A 21,228-nucleotide genomic window follows, 5' to 3' on the forward strand; every position below is an offset into this window, starting at 1 on the left:
CAAACGCGCTGTGAAATCCCAATCCGGCGATTCCGCCTACATCGAGCACGACAAGCTCCTCACCCCGCGACGCCCTACCCGAGCTCTCCCCCTCTCCAAAATCGAACACGAGCAGACACCTTCCGCCCAATCGGCGCCGCCGGCCACGGCGAGCAGAACACTGGCTCCCAACCGGCGGCGGAGCGGAAGAAGGCGCGGTAGACGGAGCCGAAGCCGCCCTCGCCGACCTTGAGCGAGCGGCTGAAGCCGTTGGTGGCGCTGCCGAGCTCCTCCAGCCCGAACGCCCGCAGCCGCGCCGCGCCCCTCTCCTCCGACAGCTCCTGTATGCTCCACGTCGGCGTCGACGCTGACGAGGCCTTGCTCGTCGGCCCAGTGCCGTCCGATGTTGGCGCCGGCGACTTGGCGCCGCCGGCCGGACGTCACCGCTGGTGCTCGGCCTTGTTCTTGCCGCTCTTGAAGGCGAAGCACCCCATCCTGGTCGATTACGATCCGCGCAGGAGGAGCTGTCCATGGAGATACGAGGCGAACTGGCTCAGAAGAAACAGAGAGTACGCAGGATGAAACACAGGAGAGACGACGAAGCAACACTATCTGATTCGTTTCTTCACTTTGTGTTTGCTGATTGCTCCTGCTAGCTGATGTATTCTACTAGTTGATGGACGGGCAGCTCCATTCCTAGCTTCTAATTTTTTTCGATTTGCTGATTGCTGCAGGCGACCATCTCCGCGAGGCTGTTGAGACGGTCAGCGAGATGGAGGGGGTCTGGATGAGGCTCAGCGACCGGTCGACACGCGCGAAGTCGGCAGCGGCGAGGGGCACGGCGGCGTCGGCGACGACAAGCTTGGCCCCGGCGTTGCTGCAGGCGACTGGGGGATGTTGGTCGCCGGGTCGCGGACGACGCAGCCCGCGAAGGGGAAGAAGCAGGTCCTTATCCCCTTGATGGCCATTGACTCGTGCCTGGCTCCTCCTTTCCACCTCAGCACCTCACGGCAAGGACTAATGCCGTTAGACACGTGTCGTTTCGTGGGGGCGTGCTCACGTACCCATGTGATTACCGAGCTTCATCCGAATCATGATTTGTGCTTATATATCTTGATATACTTGTCCATACCATGCTTGTTTCCTAAATATATTGGGGGAGCTTCTCATATTCCACAAATGGTGCACTTTGCATTCAAACGCAAATTCTCCAAGTGCACACATTATGGGGGAGCTGTCGTAATATCTTATATGGAATCAAGGTTTAGAGCTTATTATAATATCTATATGTGACTCTAGCTCGGTTTGTCATCGTATACCAAAAAGGGGGAGATTGTAAGGGTATTTTACCCTTATCCATTATTTTGGTAACAATGACACCGTGCTAGAGTATTTGGCCTAATATGTTTATAAGGATAATCTCATGTATTAGGCAAAGAGGCATAAATGGTGTATCAAAGGAACAAGAAGGCTAAAGGAGACCCCCACTTCAACAACAATCGAAAAGGGGTCTACAGCAGAAATCCGGTTTGCCGCCCGGTCAGCCGGCCCCCCAACCGGCCAGTCCGGCGTGCGGCCCGGTCAACCGGGCACCAACCGGGCGCCAACCGGGCGTCAAAAGAGCGCCTAAGTGGTCCGGTCTGCTGCCCGGTCTGCCGGCCTACAGACCGGCGGGGCCGGCGTACGGTCCGGTCGACCGGGCGCCAACCGGGCGCCAACCGGAGGAGCTCCTGGACGACGCAAAGTGTCCCCCGGTCAGGGTCCGGTCTACCGTCCGGTCTGAACCGGCAGGTCCGGTCCCTGGCCCGGTCCGACCGGCCTCTGCACCGGACAATCCGGTCAGTGGTCCGGTTGACCGGGTTTGGCGGGAGAAAAGATGAGGTGGCAAGTGACCAACGGCCATATTTCGAAGAACACTATAAATAGGCCTTCTCCTACCTCTGAACAGTTAGGCACTACACTACAAGCTGTTCTTGAGCTCTCTCTCTCTCTTACTCCATTGCTAGAAACACCAAAAGCCTCAGATCTCCCTCCTCCTCCACCCAAACTCAAATCCCTCCGGGGAAACGTTAGAGGAGGACCTGATCTACTGTTCCACCAAGCCAAATCTCATTCCCCCTTGTATTCATTGAGAAGCTTGCTTCCTAGGGTTCCTTGGAAACCCTAGGTGGGCAAGAGGAGTCCGGAAGCATCCGGGCTGTGGATTTGCTCCGGGCAAGATTGTGAAGGTTTGGAGGCTACCTCAAAGTCTACCACAAGTGAGTGAGCTATTCCTTCGTGGGATAGGCTCCGGAGAATAGGGTGAGCCTTCGTGGCGTGGGGAATCCTTCGTGGGACCTCCACCCCTCCAAACGTGACGTACCTTGTTGCAAAGCAAGGGAACACGGGAATACATCCTCGTCTCCGCGTGCTATCGGTTATCTCTAACCGAACTCCTTACTTGTGATTTAACCGCCCGTGAGAGCCTTCGTGCTCGAGTTAGTTGTATCCTCATATAGGTTGCTTCACCTAGTTTGCATTAGGCTCACCTTTATATTCCGCAAAGCCTAATATTGCAAAGAAAGAATTAAAATCTGTAGAAACCTATTCACTCCCCCTCTAGGTTTACCATCTCTATACTTTCAGGTAGCCCCTTCGCCGCTAGCTCGTCGTCGACTAGATCTTCATCGCCGGGGTAGAGGGATCTCGTGATCCGCCACCCCAGCAACCAGCCGGCCTCCTCCGGCGAAGAAGAAGGCCGCCTCCACCGTCGAACCCAAGGCTGCTGCCCCGGGCGACCTCGTACCGCGGGAGAAGCCCAAGATCATCGCCCCTCACCGGCGAGAGGCGGAGGAAAAGGCGCCATCCGCCACCACCAGCCACCATCGGCGTGCCGGCGATCGGAGGCGGGGAGGCCGCAGCACAGGCTATGGTCGCCGCCCCCCATCCACCCATGCGGGAGGTGGGCTGGCCGCCGTCGCCCCTCCATCTTCATCAGACCACCGCCGCCCCGGGAGGCGGGAGGGCCGCCGCCGCAAGAGACTCCATGGCCGCCGTCCTCAACGCGTCACGAGGGAAGGCCCCCGCCGCCGCCACGCCCCGAGGTCTTTGCCCCGGCGGCGCTGCCGGCGGCGGCGGCGGGAGGCGGCTAGGGTTGGGGTCGGGAGGGTTGGGGTCAGGAGGGTTGGGGTTGGGGTCGGGAGGGTTATTACGAAGCATTATTACACTTGACCTGCGCATCTAAACTATAGTTAGAACCAAAAAAAAAGAGACTATAATAGCTCGAAAATTAGAATTACGAATGCCACTTTTTGTACTGTGACACTAGACAATTTGACTCCAACACGTCCATGACCCCCTAGATGTTTTTCCCTCAAATGTAGCTAGTAGTAGAAGATATTTTTCCATATATGGGTTGTTTTTTTCTTCAAATGTTTTTTCCCATTCAAACGTTTGGCGGCTTGGTGCAAACACAATTCCATGACTAGCAATTGCATTTTTTTTGAAATTATGTAAATCAAAGAGGTCCATGGTCTACCCGACCAACATTATGGGGTATCTTAAATTTGCGAAAAAAAATCTTTAATTTGCAGGATTAAGAAACGCGAGATTGCAATATCACATCCATTCAAATCTTACATGATTGCCATCAAAGTTTGTTTGATCACATGATGCTTTCATAAGGATTTTGAGTGGATAGCAGAATTTATTGGAGAACCTTTTTGGGAAGAACTTCTATAGGACAACAAACCAAGTACGAAAAATTACCAAGGATTTCAACTTTCAAATCTTCCTATGAAAATTTGAAACAATCAAAGATGCCCTTAATTGCTCAATGGTTTCTCCATATGACCATACGTGATACTTCATCAAAAGCATAAGCAGAGATTTTCTAAGGGGAAATTGGTTTTAGCGCTTATTTATACTACTCCCATTTCATCGATGTTTATAGACGAAGTCGATCTACAGTGTCCAGTTTACAGTTACATATCTAGAGTTCTAGACTATAGCAATGCCGGTTTACTACATTGGCTTCCAACGCTGTCAGTCCGGCGTTCCGGCCGGTAAAGCCGTCGACAGTACTTCGGAACTCAGCTTGACGACGGGACGGCGATGATCAGAAATCTACGATACGAAGCTATCCTCCAGAATTGGGCGAACTCGTCACATCGACCGTTCTGCAACCAGCACGTACGCAGCTTACTTGGACGGCGGTGGCGGCGGTGGCGGCGGCGCGCGGTGGGGATAGGAGGAGTTGCCCCACGACCACAGCCGCAGCGGCTCGTCGTAGTCCGGCGACTCGGGCTCGAGGCTGGGCGGAAACATCCCGAGATCGAACCGGATGAAATCGTAGGCGTCGCGCTCCATCACGTACCCGCCCACGTTGATGTACTCGATCATCCCGGCGTCGTACGGAGCGGCGTTCCCGTTCGCCGGCTCGGGCTTCTCCGTGAGATCCTCCACCAGCTGCTTCATCCACGCAGCGTCCTCCTCGACGTCGTCGCCCGGTGGCTGCTTCTGCGTTCTCTGCACCTCGTCGGCGTCCTGTGGCTGCTCTTGCCTCCTCCGAACCTGCAGGACGCTCGCGTCCTCCTCGCCCGCCACGTTGATGCGCTCGATCATCTCGGTGTCGTACGGAGCGGCGTTCCCGTTCGCCGGCTGGGGCTTCTCCGTGAGATCCTCCGGCAGCTGCCTCAGCTTCCCCTGCACCTCGCCGCTCGCGGGGGTCCCGGTCCCGGCTTCCTCGTCCGCCACGGACACGGAGTTCTCGGCCACGCTCTCATCGGGTTGGGGCTGCAGCTGCCGGATCCTGCTCCGCGTGGCCTTCTGCGACGCCTCGACGGAAGCGAGCACCTCCCGGAGCGCCTCCAGCGACAAGCCGTCGAGCGCGCGCTCCCACGGCCCAAGCGCGGCCGCGATGCCGCCCTCCCGCACCTCAGCCAGCCTGGAACCCTGCGCGTCGCGGAGGCCCTCGACGTGGCTGGCGTGGCCGCCCGTGCTCCTGATCTCCTCCGGCAGCTCGTGGAAGAGCTCCGCCACCGCCCTCGCGCCCTCCGCCGACGGCCAGGCGTCCGCGCCGCCCAGACCGTCGATGCCCGAGCAGACCACCGCGACGGCCGCGTCTTCCATCTCCGCGAGCTCCAGCGCCTTCTCTATCAGCCCCGCCTTGCGCGCCTCGAACGCCGCTTGCCGCTCCGGTGGACCGTCGGCGACGGGGCGCGTCACTGCCCTCCCTCTGCCCGTTCCCCTCCCCCTTACCCTCCCGCCGCCGCGCACCCGCGCCATTGCTCTGCTCTCTCTCTCTAACTTTTCTCTCTCTGGTGAGCCGGCGACGAGTCGACGGCAGCATTCGGTTTCCCCTCTTTTATAGATCGCGCGGCGCGGCTCGAATGAACGGGCTCGGAGTTGGGCCGGAAACGCTATTCCAAACCACCCGAGACTTTCTGGCCCAGAAAGTGTCGCTTCATTTCCGTTCTGAAAAGGTCCAGAAGCGCCGCCGCCGCCGCCGCAACGACACGCTGCGGCTCCGCCATGGCGCCGGCGTACCTGGCAACCGTCTCAGCGCTCCGGCGCGTGGCGCGGTGGGCCCCGGTGGCGCTGTTCTCTTCGGGCGTCGTCGCCGGCGACAAGCCCGTTCTGGTAAGCGTCGAGGCATTTCCGGGCACTCAGAGATCTCCCTGCTGCGGTGCTTTGACAGGGGAGCTTCCCTCGCTCGCAGGTTCGGGATTTCGTCAAGTCGGCGCTCTACGATCCCAACCACGGCTACTTCTCCAAGCGGTCGGGGCCCGTGGGCGTGCTCGACTCTGCCATCCGCTTCAACCAGCTCCAGGGTACTCTCCCGAGTCTTGGACTCCGCTTCTCCTCCTACTCCTTAGCTGGATTCTGTTTCTTGGAGTAGACTTGATGCGCGAGGTTTGGTTTTGTGTTCCGGCATTGCAAGAATCGGATATCTTCACTTGTTTGTTGGGGTTGCATTTCCACGAACATATTGTATGCGTGTGTGGTGTGGTCCGAGCGGAACAGTTTTTCACTCAAGCTTTTAGAAATTAGAACCATTTGGAACCTGGAATGTTCCCTCCTGGATGCCGAAGTCCATTGATGTTTGCTGGATGCTGATTATGTGCAACGCTGTGTTAATATACAGTATGCAACATTTTTGGTTATAGCTGCAAATAATTTGGTGTTATATCACGCAGGGAGGAGTGCATACATGAAGCATCTTGATAAGCTGTATAAGAAACACGATATTTCTTGGTTTACTCCAGTGGAGCTTTTTAAGGTGCCCTTTTGTGCTTGAACTGTTAAAGAGGATGTGACTTCTTTCAAACAATTTTAGCTATTGATGCATGTTTTGCTTCTCTGGTGCAGCCGTGGTATGCCCATGCAATAGCTGCATCAATCCTGCGCACAGCTAATCTTTCAGTCCCATTGAAGGTGCATTGACAATATTCTTTCTCGTATAGCTTCACACCTCCTCAATGGATAAAGCTCCAAATACACTTGTGTGCTTTATCATATGACGGCACATTATCATATTTATTTTCTTTTTGTACCCAACCATTTGAACTCTATTCTATTCCTGTACTGGTCAGATATATGAAATTGGTGGTGGATCTGGGACGTGTGCCAAGGGTGTACTTGATTACATGATGTTAAATGCTCCGCCAAGAGTCTACAATAATATGAAATACATGTAAGCAGCTCTTTTGTCATTCATAAGTAAAGTTCCTCGTCAAGAATACAGACTCCTATATATTTGGTAAGGCAGAATAGCGTGCTTCTGGCATGTGATGTATCAACATTCATAATACTCCACATGATGCCTTGCACTCCTTAACAGCATTCACCATTCCAGCATTTTCCTTCGGGTGATTGAATATGCTTTGACCTTCCTTTTATCTTCATTTGCTAGCTCAGTAGAGATCAGCTCCTCCCTTGCTGAAAAGCAGTTGGAAACTGTCGGTGAAGTACAGAGCCATTTGTCAAAGTTTACAGTGGAGCATCGTGATGCAACTGACAGAAGTGGATGGGGTAAGCTGGCTTCTTGTGCCTAGCTATATTGGTGCTGGAACTTTTCTACAATAATCCTTGTCTTAGATCAGTTACCTGAGCTTTGAGCACCATCTTACACTGTTTCCAGCCTGCAATAGCTGATATTCTACTATGTATAAGTACTAGACGTAGAAATACTTTGACATTGTGCTGATAGTTAATTGTGGATTACACTGATTCTACCTCTGTGCCACCATCACATTTGTATTAGCCAATTTTTGAAATGGTTGTGATCTAAATCTCCCTCTTCCCTTTGCAGGCTCCAAGGATCCCCAACCATGTTGGGTGCTCATGCTTGAGGTATGTACCGCTTGGACTTGCTCAGTCAAACAAACAAAGTGCCATCATCATTTCCATGCAGTGTATCAGCAATAGATTCATAGTCGCCAGAACAATGTGAGATGTTTGTAGGACTAGCTGACACAAACTACTCAGTTTGTGTGCTTGGACATGATTTGCAAAAGTAACATTGCACTGGCAATTTTCTCGTTCTGTTGATGTTTCTTTTTATTTACATGATGTAATAGTCAAAAATAGGATCACCAGCCATATCATGCATGCCATTTTGTTATTTCCAATCTGGAGCTACTGGCTAATGATAATTCTGGCTGTCATATTATTTGCATTACTAATATGTCCTGTTTCTAAAGAAACTAAGCTATTCATATAGAAAATTTAGTCTTGCAATCATATCTTAAGGGAGATTCTGACAGCAGTTCTAATAGTAACTTTCTGTTTGCGGAATTTCAGGTACTTGACAATCTACCTCATGACCTTGTCTATTCACCAAATCAGGTCTCCCCATGGATGGAAGTGTGGATTGAAAAACTAAACGGCAGGTTTGTAGTTTTGTGTTTCAACTTTCACATTCATTGCAAGATATTAGCTAGAACCTTTGCTTTCTACCATGTCTGAAGTATCTTGCTTGCTTTTACATTCAATTATGTGTATCCCTAGAATTGGCAAACACAATCTTTAAAAAAATTCTTCCTTCTCAGTTTGCTTGCTTTTATATCCACTGTTTATATGGGACCATAGTTGAATGAGATCCTACAGTTGGGAATGCATTATAAACTAATTAACTTATGACACCTGCTAGTTTTACTTGATTTAAATTGTGTCATTTATTATTTTGGTTGATGTTATTGTTGAAGGGTCACCTCCTTTTCCTTTATAGTTATTTTACTAATTGATTTTCCATGTATCCTCACTATTTCTTTATTAAAAAAGGACCTCCTGTTATTATGGGAAATTATTTAGCTAGTTGCTACTCTGTCTCTTAATCTCTTTCATTAATCATTTTTCTTAATTTTTTTTCTTAAGAAAGTTCACAACTCTGTGAGGTCTACAAACCATTACAAGACCCGTTAGTTTCCCGCTGCAATGAGATTGTTAGCATGAATGAACAGGACCCTTCTTTGAGAGAAAAACTATCATTTGCTGCAAAAGGTATCTTCTCAAAAGTTTTTCCAAAGCCTCGGAGAGCTTGGTTACCAACTGGATGCTTGGTATGTATTCCAGGACCTGCGCTGCTAAGTTAAATTATAAAATACAAGTTCTACCGTTGATGTTAGATACCGGTATATGTGACTAGCTTACGTCCAGATTTTCTTATATTAATACAGAAACTGCTGGATACTTTACATGAAGCTTTGCCAAGCATGTCCCTTATTGCTTCGGACTTCAGTTATCTTCCTGATGTTAGCATACCTGGCGATAGAGCTCCATTGGTTTCTTCAAAGGTGACAGGCTTTTGCTTTTCTGACTATTTGGTGAATTTCTTTAGCAAGGCAGTAAGTGGTGTCAATTAATATGCCCTTAGAATGGTGGAACACCATGTTTTTTAGTTTTCTTGATATTTGTGTCCTTACACGTGATGTTCATGCAATTACCATCGTATTTAGATATGAAGACAGTGGCCTTACTTCTGAATGTCTTATTCATCTTGTTTCACTTTTGTAGAAGGATGGGAAAACCTTGGATCATAACAACTATCTGGATGCACAGGTTTGCACAGAAATTACATTTTTGTTTTATTCATGCACTAGGTTATGTGCTGTTATGTCGTAAGCAGACAACCTATTCTTAGCTGTGTATGTCTTCTTGAAAAAAGAACCAAGAATAAGAAATTAAAAAATGTCCTGGTGTAATTTGGTATGTTTTTGTAAAACTACAACTTTGGCATATATGTGACCCAGTAAGCTTAGTTATGTCACTTGCCACTCTTCCAGGGTGATGCGGATATCTTCTTCCCAACCAATTTCTGGCTTTTGGAGCAGATCGACCATCACTGCTCTGGCTTTTCAAGAGAGCAGAAGAATCGTGGTTCTTTTAAACCAGTGAAGAGTAGGAGAACGATCATAGTAAGTTCAGCCTGCTCATGCCAACATAGCTCATGTTGCGTAGAATTCTGATTTTGTTTATATCTCTGGCTAACTTGGGTACTGAAAAGTAAGTTGCTATTTGGCATTTATCATTCAGCTTGATTCGGCTGCCTTCATGGAGGAGTTTGGGCTGCCGCTAAAGACAAAGACCAAAGATGGCTATAATCCACTTCTTGATGATTTCAGGAACACAAAGTTCTATCTCAGTGTTCCGACCCACAACAAGATGTAGTCCAGCCCGAGTCTGTGCCGCTACTTATGTTTGCCCCTCGAAGCACATTAGACGCTAGTGAATATGGAATATGCAATGACAGTAAGTAATCAGTTTGTGAGATCATACTATTCTAGGCCTTCTTTTCTATAGAAGAGAGCAAAATCTTAGGATTTTGTTTGAACCAACTTCGGAAAGTTCTTTTGATAAGTTTCTTCTTTTGTTTGTTGTTGGTACAGAAGTGAATAATGTTAGAACTATGCAGAAATTTCATTTGCTTAGGATCTGTCCATGTATTAAGCTGGCACTTTACCCTCAAGATTTTTTAAGAGTATAAACCAACAATAGTTGTGTTACATGGGACTTGGGAGTAGGTTTGTATTTCTATATTGGATACGTTTTTCTTTGATTATTCTGTAACATGTTTTCAAAACCACTTCAACACCAGAGCTAAAATATTTGCTTTCATAGCAATTCTGTTGTTTAAAAAAATGCATTTATATTTTAGATGGTCTGACTCTTGGAGACGCTCTTGAGTGGTCGTGACAAGTTTAAACAAAGCCAGGTCTTCCAAGCGATAGAAAAGCTAAACAGACATTTATCTATGTGTATCTATATTATGCAGAAATGAAGAATCACATTGAACTAAAGCGTACACACAGTGGCATTCAAATGTTTGTACTACATTAATCTCTATGTCCTTGCTTTCCCTCTTGCTCTTCTCTTTTTCTGCACTCGAAATAGTAGTCCGTGACACGGGCCACTGCGATCATCTCCTCTGCAATGCGGAGCAAACACTTGACGGTGCCGCTGGCCGGCAAGCCAGCCATGGCGACGAGAGTGTACAGCAGCCAAAACGGTCTGTCGAGCATCGCTGACGCCACCATGGAGTGAAAGGCCTGCGTGTACGTACTTGCCACGCAAGAGCCGGCAGGCCCGCGCCACCGCGCCCTTGCCGCACAACCCAGGCTCCGCCACGGACGCGACGACCGCCACCGCGCCGACGGCTTGGATGACAGCAAAGAAGGGCAGCACGACGATCATGACTCCGCGTAGTACGTACTAATTTTCCGTCATGGTTGGGAGCCGCACCTCCACAGCCTCCACGGCCTCCACGGCCGCCGCCCTCACGGCACAGACGGCGGCGAGGGTCAGGGCGGGCCGCAGGAGATTGCTCTTCACCTTGCGCAGGAAGGAGGACAAGGTGTGATGCTCGCCGGAGTGCGACGCCACCGCCGCGAAGGCTGTGGCGATGTAGGCCAGACATCCGAGGGTGACGCGCGAGAGCAGGTACGCTAGTCGGAACCACCACCGGTGGTGGTCGCCCTGTAGTTAGTTCTTGGCGAGATTGAGGACACGGGCGATGTCCACCAAGTTTTGTGGAGTGATGTAGTAGTAGTGGGGTTCGAGATCTGCGGCGGCATCCGTCGCGGCGAGGCACCTGAAGAGGTAGAAGAACGCGCCGAGGAGGACGGCTGATAACGTGAAGATGTGCAGAAACAGGCGGCGCGTAGGCTGCCGGAGAACGCCGGCGCGCTTCAGGAAGGCGACGGTTTTCGGCCCTTTTAGGGCGGTCAGCACCATGGTTAGCACGATATTACGTTCGATCTGCATCTCGATCCCAGGTAGCACACCTTGATCCAAGTGTTTCGCCGCCGTCTAGGAAAGCTTGCCTCTCGCGCTCGCCGGAACAGATTGATCGACGAAAACTCGAGACGTACGTGAGGCCGATCTTTTCTAATGGGAGCTAGCTAACACACCGTGGCTAATAATAAGTAACAACCTTACTTGACTCAGACTCGAACAAGGATTCCGACCGCTGGCTACTGATCCCCGCGTGGCGGTTCTGGCTTCCTTTTTCTGGCCAGACCGATCACGCCGACTTGCCAGACCCTTGGAAGGACAAATCAGAGGTCAAGATGAAGCGAACTAACACAAAGAAAAACATACACATACTGAGTTTGGTAAAGAAAGGAATGCGAGAAAGACAGTCGGTACAACCTTTACTGAATTATAACTTTTACATATCCACCCCAACCTATCCACCCCAACCCATGACCACAAAATATAAGATGGGAGGAATATATTGTTGGAGGCTATTCTGTCTGCTGTCTGTCAATACAATTTTGTAGCTCCAACTTTTTCATTTCATTTTCTGTAGAAAAAAGAATGGTTACATCAAATCGCTCCAATATACAGCTTCTCAGGATGCTATGACCAAAACCGGGCAAAAGGAAAATATATAAATGAAGAGACAATATATGGTATACTAAAACTTTCATTTCCACTAGAGGAGTTTGCTGGTACGACGCTTTGGCCCTGCAGGGAACAGCTTCATAATCCAGCCAAGCACCCGATCGACAACCTAGATAGTATTATACGTCAGTGGCATATTAGATGAACTGTACAAGGCAAATCTGGATATAACACCAAAGTATAGTTCACAGAATGTAATGCGTCGATAAAGGCAGTCAAACACCTAGAAAACATGTTAAGAGTAGATATTGTGTTGTGACCTTTAGAAAAACTGAAAGGTCAAGGTGACAGTACATAAGAAAACTCTCAAAGACCCACTATCAGCTCTGATGTTGGATGTTCGATGATAAAAACTGTATTACCTCGTCTCCTTCATCAGCATACATTGTTGCATCATTGATGGACCGTGTGTCAACCGGTTTTGCAAGGACATTTTCGTTAGCCATTATTTGGGAAGTCAACAGTTCAAGTCTCTGTGTCTGGCTCTCCAGCTTTTGTGTTAGATCCCTGTTCAGCTCCTTTAAGACAAAATAATAACTTGAATAAGATTGATGCACTGTAACAAAGTAATACAGGTGGATCTTGATTGAAATGTCGAGCAGTAAAAAGGGTTTACTACAGGCCTGGTGTAGAAGTACCTAGGGCTTAACTATCTCATATTGTAAGGCATCTCGTCAATAGAGGTTGGAAGAACAAATTCACCGCATAACAATTAAGAAATGAACAGTACCTTCAGCTTGGAGCAATTGGATGACTCGATCCTCAATCCTCGCAGTAGCTCTTCTCTCTCCACTGCTAACTGCAATTTAGTAACATTGTTGAGACCAAAATCAAGTCAGCTAAGGTTGTGTGGGAACAACTGATTGATGTCAGAAATTAGCCCTAAAAACTTGAGGGGTTACCTCCGACATCAAGGAGTTGATGTTGTCTATCATTCTAAGCTGGTCGTCTGGAATGCTAGAAGACAGCTCCTCGAATGAAGGAAACTCAGATATGTTGGACCGCGAAATAGATGTTCCAACATCTTGTAATTGGTCACTGGTACTAGTCATTGCTTCCGAAGAGCTGCTTTCCCCTGTATCCAAATAAACATTTTTTGGTGTCAGTCAGGAAAGTAGTTGTCATAGATGGGATGGGCATAAAAAGACAGGGTAATACCACACCTAAATCTTCCGTCGCGGTTGATGCATCTCTTTTGTTGACTGGTAGTTTCTCTATGGCATTTACCTTCTCACTCATAGGAATGTTCCTCAATTTAGAGTGTAGGAGCTTCTTTTCTGTCCGAACGCATCGATAGTACAGTCAAATTGTGTGGCAACAATTGCATATACAGGTCATGTCTACACGCTACCTGTCTTATTACAGCCACACAAATATCTAGTTCAATTTTCATTAGGACAGAGCGAAAGAAAGTAACACAAAGGTGTATGAAGCTAAAATAAACAAAGTAGCTAGTGATTTTCTAGGGTTGACCAAAAATAAAAAGTCCAGTAAAAATGTGTCTGAATGTCTTAAGCTACAGTAAACAGCTATCACCTCCATTCCAAAATATAAGCCTTTTTAGATATCTAACTTAGCTTTCTAAAAGGGCTTATATTTTAGAACAGAGGTAGTATATACCTTCTTGAAGAGCCTCGACAGTAGATTGAAGATGTTGACGTTCCTTCTCTAGACTAGAAACTTTGCGCCTATGTAAAGTAAGAGAAGAACTTACTGTCAGTATCCTTAACTAGCAACCATGCTTTGGGAAGTCAACATATGACTGTCATATTTATTCGCACAGACTTTTCCAAAAGCATTCATGTTTTTTTCTTAGGTCATCATGAAAAACAGGAGAACTCCCCTATACTCTGAATCTTTCAAAAAAGCTGCATTCAAAAAACTGCAGCATGCAAATTAGAAGATAAATTTGCTCAAAACCATACCTGTATGAAGAAATCTCTGAATTTAAACCCTCCACTTCCTTTTCAAGTTTCAACTCATTTGACCTCAGCTTAAGAGCCTACAGAACATACAGATATATCAAACTGACAAGCACTGAAGTTTTAAAAATCATGTTGTGTGTGGGGGGACATAGGGCCAGCTGACAGCACAGAAGATGGTGGCACTAGCTTGGAAAGCAACAGCCATGCCTACCAATTAGATATAGGAGTACCATCAATTAGTACATCTAGCTATCATGTAGTTGTGGACAGATTAGACAGTTACCAATTAGAGATTGAGTTTGTTATTTTTAAATCTACACCCATCCAGTTATATATAGGCTAGGCACTTGTTCATATTACTGAAGCAACAAGAAACCAATCTATTTCTCCCCAAAATTTATGTATCTCACCTATGATCTAATCCCATCAACTATCAAGCCAACTCCAGCCAGCTACCCTCCTGGTGGTGTTTACCACATTGTGCACCTTGGTACACAACAGTTCAATTCAGGCCAAATGCTGGAACAAAACCTTGAGGCAATACAATGAACATAAGAAAACTGGTATAGTGAGGCAGTGGGTGTGTGCACCTGGCATGCTAGCAAAATTTTCCAGAGCTACCAGAAAATGAGGTGTACTCATTAGTCACGGTGGGCAAAAAAGCCGAAACCCAAGCCCTGAACCCGAATCGGGACCCAAATTACCCAAATCCTGACAAATCAGGTGGCAACTTCAGAAACGTGAATTAAATTCGGGTGTAGGCCTCGGGGACCCAAACAGCTTGTTTAACCCAAACTTGGGCCAAATCCTAGCCCAATCCAGCGGACTAACCTCCCGCGTCCTGCACTGCCCCTGCGCCCCAGCCCAGCAGCCCACTCCACCGCACACCCATCGCTGGCCTTTCCCCGGTCAATCACTCCACATCGCAATCCTAACTCCCGCACTGCCTCACAAAGCCACTCCCCGAGACCCAACTCCCGCACTGCCTCACAAAGCCACTCCTCGAGACCCATATCCCCACCTGGCCGCTACCACTGCCTGCGTCCCCGACAAGTCGCTGTCCGACTTCTTCGCATCTCGGCGCCCTGCCCGCTAGCGGCAACAGGCGGCACTACTTCCTTCCTCGACAATGCGCTGGGCCTGCCGCCTCTCTTGCCGCTGCGCCGGCCTTCCTTGTTTACCGCCAACCACCAACCACCTCTTGGCCTACTCTAGCTGTGCTTCCGCATCTAGGGTAGAAGCTTCTAGAGGCGGTGCTCCGGTTCGGATAAAGCGGGAAAACCCGAACCTGAATTTTCGTGCACCTGATTTGTCGTGTTTTGATAATTTTGGGGAAAAATCGGGTGTCCGATCTGAAAATCCGAACTGTGAAAAAACCGACCCGAAATTTCGGGTAAACCCCGATGCCCACCATGACTCATTAGTAAGATGTGATGAACCTGGCTACTAAGGCCAAGACTTCTAGATGTGGGTTTATGCAATGTGCTACAGTTGGATTGGATATTTTCTATTACTTGAACCGTTCCCACAATGTGTCTGGTAATTATGAAGTATAGGGGCATTGCATACTCTAAAAACTCATGATCTCAAATAGCATCAACGATAGAAGGGTACGTCAACTTGAAAGAGTGAATGCTATTTCACATAAGCAATTGAGGAGATAGCAAGGCACCTTATCTTCCAATAGAATGACTTCTGCTGCAAGTACTTTCCCCCTCTCATCTGCAGCATTGCATTCTAGTTGGGCATTAGCATATTCCGTTCTGATGGACTCAAGTGCCAGCTGTTGTACAAGTAGAGTTGGAAATAAATTAACAAGGATTCTTACAAGTAACTGGAACATTTAAGGGTGCCAAGGGGAAGAGAAGGCACCGTATAAAACTATCATAAATACAATACTGAGATACACTATACTAACATTGAGCACATACACCAGAGATCATCGTCAACTCAAACATAGCAAAAGAAACTCCATGCATTTAGTGACAAGGTGTTCATAGCAAGCAAATGTGATTCTAATATCCAAACAATTCATCAGCATAAATGTAGCCCGCAGGCCTGCCAAAAAGCCAAATCCAAGCATATTGTGCATCTAGTATAGAGAACATCCCCTCAAAAAAATCTAGTATACTCCCTCCGTCTCAATGGAGGTGGCGCCCTTGTTTTGTGTGTCCAAACTTTGACCACAAATTCGACCAGTTAAACATTTGTCGATTGTTACAAAAATTATATCATGAGAAACTTTATTCAAAAACGAATTCAATGATATAACATGCATAACATATAATTATTGTCTGGTTGGTCAAATCAATGGTCAAACATAAATATCGAAAAATGTCTGCACCACTTCCATTGGGGCAGAGGGAGTAGAGAACAGTGATAGAAGTAATTAGCGCTCTTTAAGTTGATTCTCCATCAATGTTTAAAATATTGAAAATATTCCATTATTCCCCTGGCTCCATTGGGCCACATGCAGACAGTTGTCATGATTTCATGCTAACATTAGTCTTTACACTTTCCAGGGCACTAAATTTCTTCAACCTAATAATCTTTAAATATTAGAACATGCTATTGCTGGACATGCGGAATAACAACGCATTAGCATGCTAGTTCTGACTGCAAATTCTTAAAAACCGGAATCACTTTCAGATACACATACTTAAATTGCTGGAAATGACGGAAGAGTCCTAACCAGTTGAGCTTGAATTTCATCCTGCAACCTCTCCATGTCAGATGTCAACTGGCTGATAACATGTGCCTGTTATTTGCAAATGGAAAATAATGCATAAAGTAACTAAAAATCACAAATGATAATTTATGGAATGTTTACTGTCATTTATTTAAGAGTTATGATCCATTGATCAAGCAGCTGACTACAGTTTGGTTCAATCTTACTATCTTACTTACATATTTCGGTCTCGTTTCACGCCTAGCGATGTCCGGATGTGACTTCAGTTTTTATTTTGTTTAGAATATGCTCTTATGTCCCATTTTTACAAGTAAGTTTTGTGCAAATACTTTACTATAGAATTCTGAATCAGGCTACATGTGGAGTTCACTTCACTGACATGTTGTGCTAGTTGAATAAGATATCTGAATGTGGCGGAACACTGGGACCGAATACTAAAATTCGACAATAAATTCACTATGTCCTATCAGAAGCTAGTAATTAAATAATGTTAGCCCATTTCTCTATTAGTACTATGATGATGTGAAAACATCACAGATGGATTTTTCACAATCATAAATCATACTCCCTCCGATTCAAGGAATAAGGCGTCCTCGTTTTACGTGTTTTTTGTTTGACCAAGAATTACTTTAAATATATAAAGATGGTTTGTACGAAATTAGCATCATTAGAAAGTGCTTTTCAATACGAATCCAATGATATTAATTACATATAATATAATCAAAATTTTGTTGCTCAATTTTTATGGTCAAAGTTCGTCTTGGAATACGCATGCGCCTTATTCCTTGGGACAGAGGTAGTAAATGATAATCTTCGCGAACTGTGACGGCACCATATTCAACTACCACCTATTGCAAGAAAACCTCCGCAAGAAACTTTTGAACGTGCACATACCTGTTGGTTGAACTTATCTGTTAGCGCTGAGTTATCTGTGGCCAAATTTTGCGCTAGTTCTTGAGATTTCTCTAGAGTCCTTTGTAAGGAGAACTTCTCTGTCGTCAAATCCTCAATGAGCTGGCAGCCAAATCAGAGCAGCTGTGAGCACTACACTGAAATGACCTAAATAACAAAATGTGCATGCTAAATTGCTAACTGAAAAAGTACTCTATCTAGTAAACAACCATCAAGTCATTCATATCTACATGATAGGTATGTCAGAAACTTTCACGATTTTTTTAAATATGCCAAAATGTACATGTCCAAGATTTTGGTCTTAATTTGATTGAATATAGTATGTCTCGTGACAAGATGGGATATTCCTATTACAGCACATGGGATTATGTGAGCGTTAGAAATCTGAACTAAGGAAATACACCAATGAAAAATTACGATATGACAAGACACGGACAGAAAAGTGGGTGTATAAGGTGTGAAGCATATATGTGGTGTGAGAACCTTCCAGAAAGATCATTGGTGGAAAGATGATCTCGCATACAATCTTTGGTTCAGTTCAAACAGAAACTATACCAACAGTTCAATTAGTCACCACTTGGTCTTTCATGCTTAACTAATTTTGAGTATCCCTGGCATTGAACCTAACAACACTAAGTAAACATCCGTCTGTATATTGTCCGCTGAAAAAATTGCTAGACAACTCTGGTCCATATAAGAATGTTATACTATCCTAAGGAAAGTACAGATCCTGACAAAACAGAAGAGGAAAGTACAGGTAACAAATAGATAGTGGATGTATTCCTCACCTGCTCTAGTGTCGCAAAACCATCATCTTTCTCATGAGTTGTGAAATTTTGGAACATTTGATTACCATACTGCGAACTTTTTTCATCTTTCGAAGGCAAGGAAACAGGAGGTATGGAATTTTCATATAGCCCCTTGTCATTAGTATATTCTTGTCTTCCTGTTATAACAGAGTTATCCACAACAGTGCTTTGTGTGGATTGCTGATTTGGCTGCTGAAGAGCAGAACTTTCAGAATTTAAACTGCTGAATAGCTTATTGTTAGCTTTTGGAGGCTCCCCATATGGGACTTCTGTTGGAAGAGCTCTTTGTACTCCAATAGAATCAAGAAAAGATGGCCGGGATCGATTGTATGCAGTTGGATAAGCAGTTGACATAAAAGAATCCTGTTTATCAAAATTAGTAGGTGTGGAATCTGATGCATTCCGAAACATTCCAATATTTGCGTCATGATCTACACCATCAGCGACCATAGAACTACTGAAGTTACTGCGATAGTCCCGGTTGCTGGCATATGCAGAGTGTTCTACTTGGGAAGAGTCTTTGGAGGTAGCTGCATAGAGGGAAAAACAAAGGTTAAAAGATCTGCATAGTCAAGGAAGTTATCAGGCACTGCAACGAAAAGAAATGAAAATAAAGCCTTACCTCGTAAGCGGCCGAAGATATCATTTTCTGGGGAGTAATCCTGAGAGTAAGTTCTTCCGGACTTCCCAAAAAGGCTGCCAGATGAAAATGAACTAGATTGTTCAGTACCATGTACTTGACTCAAAGATGAATTTCCTCCCCAATTCGGCAAGACCTCCGCAGAGTTAGAACCACTGTTAGTGGTTCCAAATGCACTTGATTCAGATGTTAAAGGGGCATCCTTGTCAGGACTGGTCTCTGACCTTTCACGGGCAGCATCGCCTCTCCAATCATCATGATGCCCATTAACTAGATCAGAGTAGCTCAAGTTTCCATAAAACTTACTCCCTCCATCGGCAGTAGCATCTTGCAGAGGACCAGCATTACTAAAATTAGCTGACGCATTCACAACAACAGGACCATTTGACAGAAAGTCCTCGCTTCTGGAAGAACTCGTCGGGCCATTCTCATAGGCTGCAGATGGCGCAGACGATGTGCTTGGTGTGTTTGAGTCCAAATCAGACACCGGGGCTTCTCCTGGGATGCCATTATTGGAATTTGGCAGGGGGCTCTCCACTACACTGGGAGCAGCCGGCGCTGCCTGGTCTACAACGGTGGTGGCCTTCTTCGCCGCCTTCTTTTTCTTCTTCCGGAACTCCTCTAGCTGGTTCAGAAAACAGGACAGTGTCATTCTTCTGGGGCCAAAGTTTTACTGGAAATTATGCTGAACTAACATTCAAGATAACACAGCAGCTAGATTTCAATAGTTTCATATTGAGTGTGGCGTGATGGGAAGCGAAATTCCATGCCATTGGGCTTCTCTACGTTGAGCTAAATTGATTGATTGATTGAACTACAATTGCAAGGCCAACTTGCTAAGCAACGCAACACCTCTGATTATCCTATGCCACCAGTCTGGGTGGAGGCCAAAATGGTGCTGATTAGCAGCAATTGTGGGTGGCCGACAGCTACGTCTATTTCCCCCAAGCAACAGGCAGGCAGCAGACGTACCGCTTTCTTCCCGGCCTGGCGGCTCGCCTCGCGCGACGACGGGGCGGCGGTGGAGGACGACGACGCCTGCGCCGACGCCATGTCCACGCACCCGGCTCCTCCCACCAGCCCAACCCAAATCTCGGCGAGATCTCCTCCAACCGCCGGCCGGCCCGTCCAGCCTCCGCCGCCGCCGGCAGCGATCGGGGCGAGATCTGGCGACGGGGTGGGATTCGGGATTGGGATCGGGGAGGGAGGATTCGGGGGGATTCGCGCTTCCGCTCGGCCCCCAAATATTTTTGGGCCTCGGCTTCGTCTTCCCAGCCTTATTTTTGGTTTGGTGCGTGCTTCGTGCTGGTGCTGCCTGCCCTCGTGGCCGGTCTCTGTGGAGTCCGACCATCTTTCTTTTCTTTTTTGCGACTTCCTGCTGTGCCGCTGTTGCGTCGTCGCTGTCGCACGCTAACGCTACGCTTCGTGTTGGTGGCATGGTTTTTTTTGTCGGCGACTCCTCACTCACTCGGTGTTGTTTTGTAAAGATCGTACACTCATGTGCCATGTCGAAAAAGAGAACTTGTATCCATGATTCCATGAATGCCAAGGAGCTACGAGCATCTCTAGTCACGGTTCCAAAACGATCCCTAAACGCCGCCGGATTGAGTGTTTGAGGATGTCAACGCTTCGTGCCGCGTTTGGAGCGGGTCGCTCCCTAAATGCGCCCCCAAACATTAAAATAACTTGTTTTTATTTTTTTATTTTTATTTTAATAAAGAGAAGGAACATTACACAAACTACTTTGGAACATGGTTAAAACATTGCAAAATAAGAAAACCTAATTAGTGAAACTGGAAAATCCAACTGGTTGTGAGAGTGTCCGGTTGTTGTTCTTCGATGCGCGGGAAGAACATCCAGAAACCTACACTACTGGCTTCAATTGACTGGCGGCCATCTTCCGCAGGATGATAAATACCGCCTTGATTGGGAATATCTGAGGAAGGTTTTCTATCTCAAGTACTATACTCCTAAAGAAGCGTATGATGATCGTTCTCATATTTATAACGTTTGGCCTCATGTTGGAGAAAGTATTGCTCAAGTTTGGGGGACATTGAATGAACTCATTCGTAAGAATCCTTATCATGGTATTCCTGAAAGCATTACATTAATCAACTTCTATGTGAGATTACCTCGGCATCTTAGGAACTTTCTGGATAATTCCTCCGAATGAAGTTTCACTAGTTGAACTCAAAAAGAATCAAGGGACCTATTGGATACCATTTCTAAAAATGTTGATGCTTGGGATCTTGATAAAGGTAATGAACCCCGTTTTGAATATGAATATTCATGTGTAGAGAAGTTCTCTACTACTATATTGTTTAAAGAGCTAAGTAACAGGTTTGGACTTGATCCTCATGTTTTAGTAGAAGTTACAAAATCTTTTGCTAA

The 21,228-nt window shown here is 46.6% G+C and overlaps 2 protein-coding genes across 2 annotated transcripts; one reads left to right on the forward strand and one right to left on the reverse strand.

Annotated features, from left to right (window-relative positions):
* The first annotated feature begins 5,490 nt into the window (after positions 1-5,490).
* LOC124665610 lies at positions 5,491-9,951 on the forward strand. The gene is made up of 13 exons (XM_047203004.1): positions 5,491-5,598; positions 5,678-5,789; positions 6,156-6,238; positions 6,328-6,393; positions 6,552-6,652; positions 6,872-6,990; positions 7,271-7,311; positions 7,762-7,850; positions 8,339-8,519; positions 8,637-8,753; positions 8,974-9,018; positions 9,243-9,374; positions 9,493-9,951. The coding sequence occupies exons 1-13, from the start codon at positions 5,491-5,493 to the stop codon at positions 9,625-9,627; spliced, it is 1,329 nt and encodes a 442-aa protein (XP_047058960.1). The 3' UTR covers positions 9,628-9,951.
* A 1,641-nt stretch (positions 9,952-11,592) lies between these two features.
* LOC124661187 (protein BLISTER-like) lies at positions 11,593-20,150 on the reverse strand. Its single transcript, XM_047199045.1, has 13 exons — positions 19,810-20,150; positions 18,820-19,462; positions 18,177-18,727; positions 17,371-17,490; positions 16,480-16,545; positions 15,460-15,570; positions 13,788-13,864; positions 13,483-13,550; positions 13,026-13,139; positions 12,765-12,937; positions 12,593-12,661; positions 12,225-12,380; positions 11,593-11,971 (listed from the first exon to the last, which is right to left on the reverse strand). The coding sequence occupies exons 1-13, from the start codon at positions 19,888-19,890 to the stop codon at positions 11,894-11,896; spliced, it is 2,307 nt and encodes a 768-aa protein (XP_047055001.1). The 5' UTR covers positions 19,891-20,150; the 3' UTR covers positions 11,593-11,893.
* Between the last annotated feature and the right edge of the window lie 1,078 nt (positions 20,151-21,228).

This window comes from Lolium rigidum, chromosome 6, assembly GCF_022539505.1.
Source record: "Lolium rigidum isolate FL_2022 chromosome 6, APGP_CSIRO_Lrig_0.1, whole genome shotgun sequence".
NCBI classification, from domain to species: Eukaryota; Viridiplantae; Streptophyta; class Magnoliopsida; order Poales; family Poaceae; genus Lolium; species Lolium rigidum.

Coding starts and splice junctions, on each gene's coding strand:
- LOC124665610 (XM_047203004.1), top strand. CDS start 5,491: ATGGCGCCGGCGTACCTGGCAACCGTCTCAGCGCTCCGGCGCGTGGCG. Junction 5,599..5,677: donor CCGGCGACAAGCCCGTTCTG/GTAAGCGTCGAG, acceptor CCTCGCTCGCAG/GTTCGGGATTTCGTCAAGTC. Junction 5,790..6,155: donor CCGCTTCAACCAGCTCCAGG/GTACTCTCCCGA, acceptor TATATCACGCAG/GGAGGAGTGCATACATGAAG.
- LOC124661187 (XM_047199045.1), bottom strand. CDS start 19,890: ATGGCGTCGGCGCAGGCGTCGTCGTCCTCCACCGCCGCCCCGTCGTCG. Junction 13,551..13,787: donor TCAGAGATTTCTTCATACAG/GTATGGTTTTGA, acceptor TACTTTACATAG/GCGCAAAGTTTCTAGTCTAG. Junction 13,140..13,482: donor TGTCGAGGCTCTTCAAGAAG/GTATATACTACC, acceptor GCGTTCGGACAG/AAAAGAAGCTCCTACACTCT.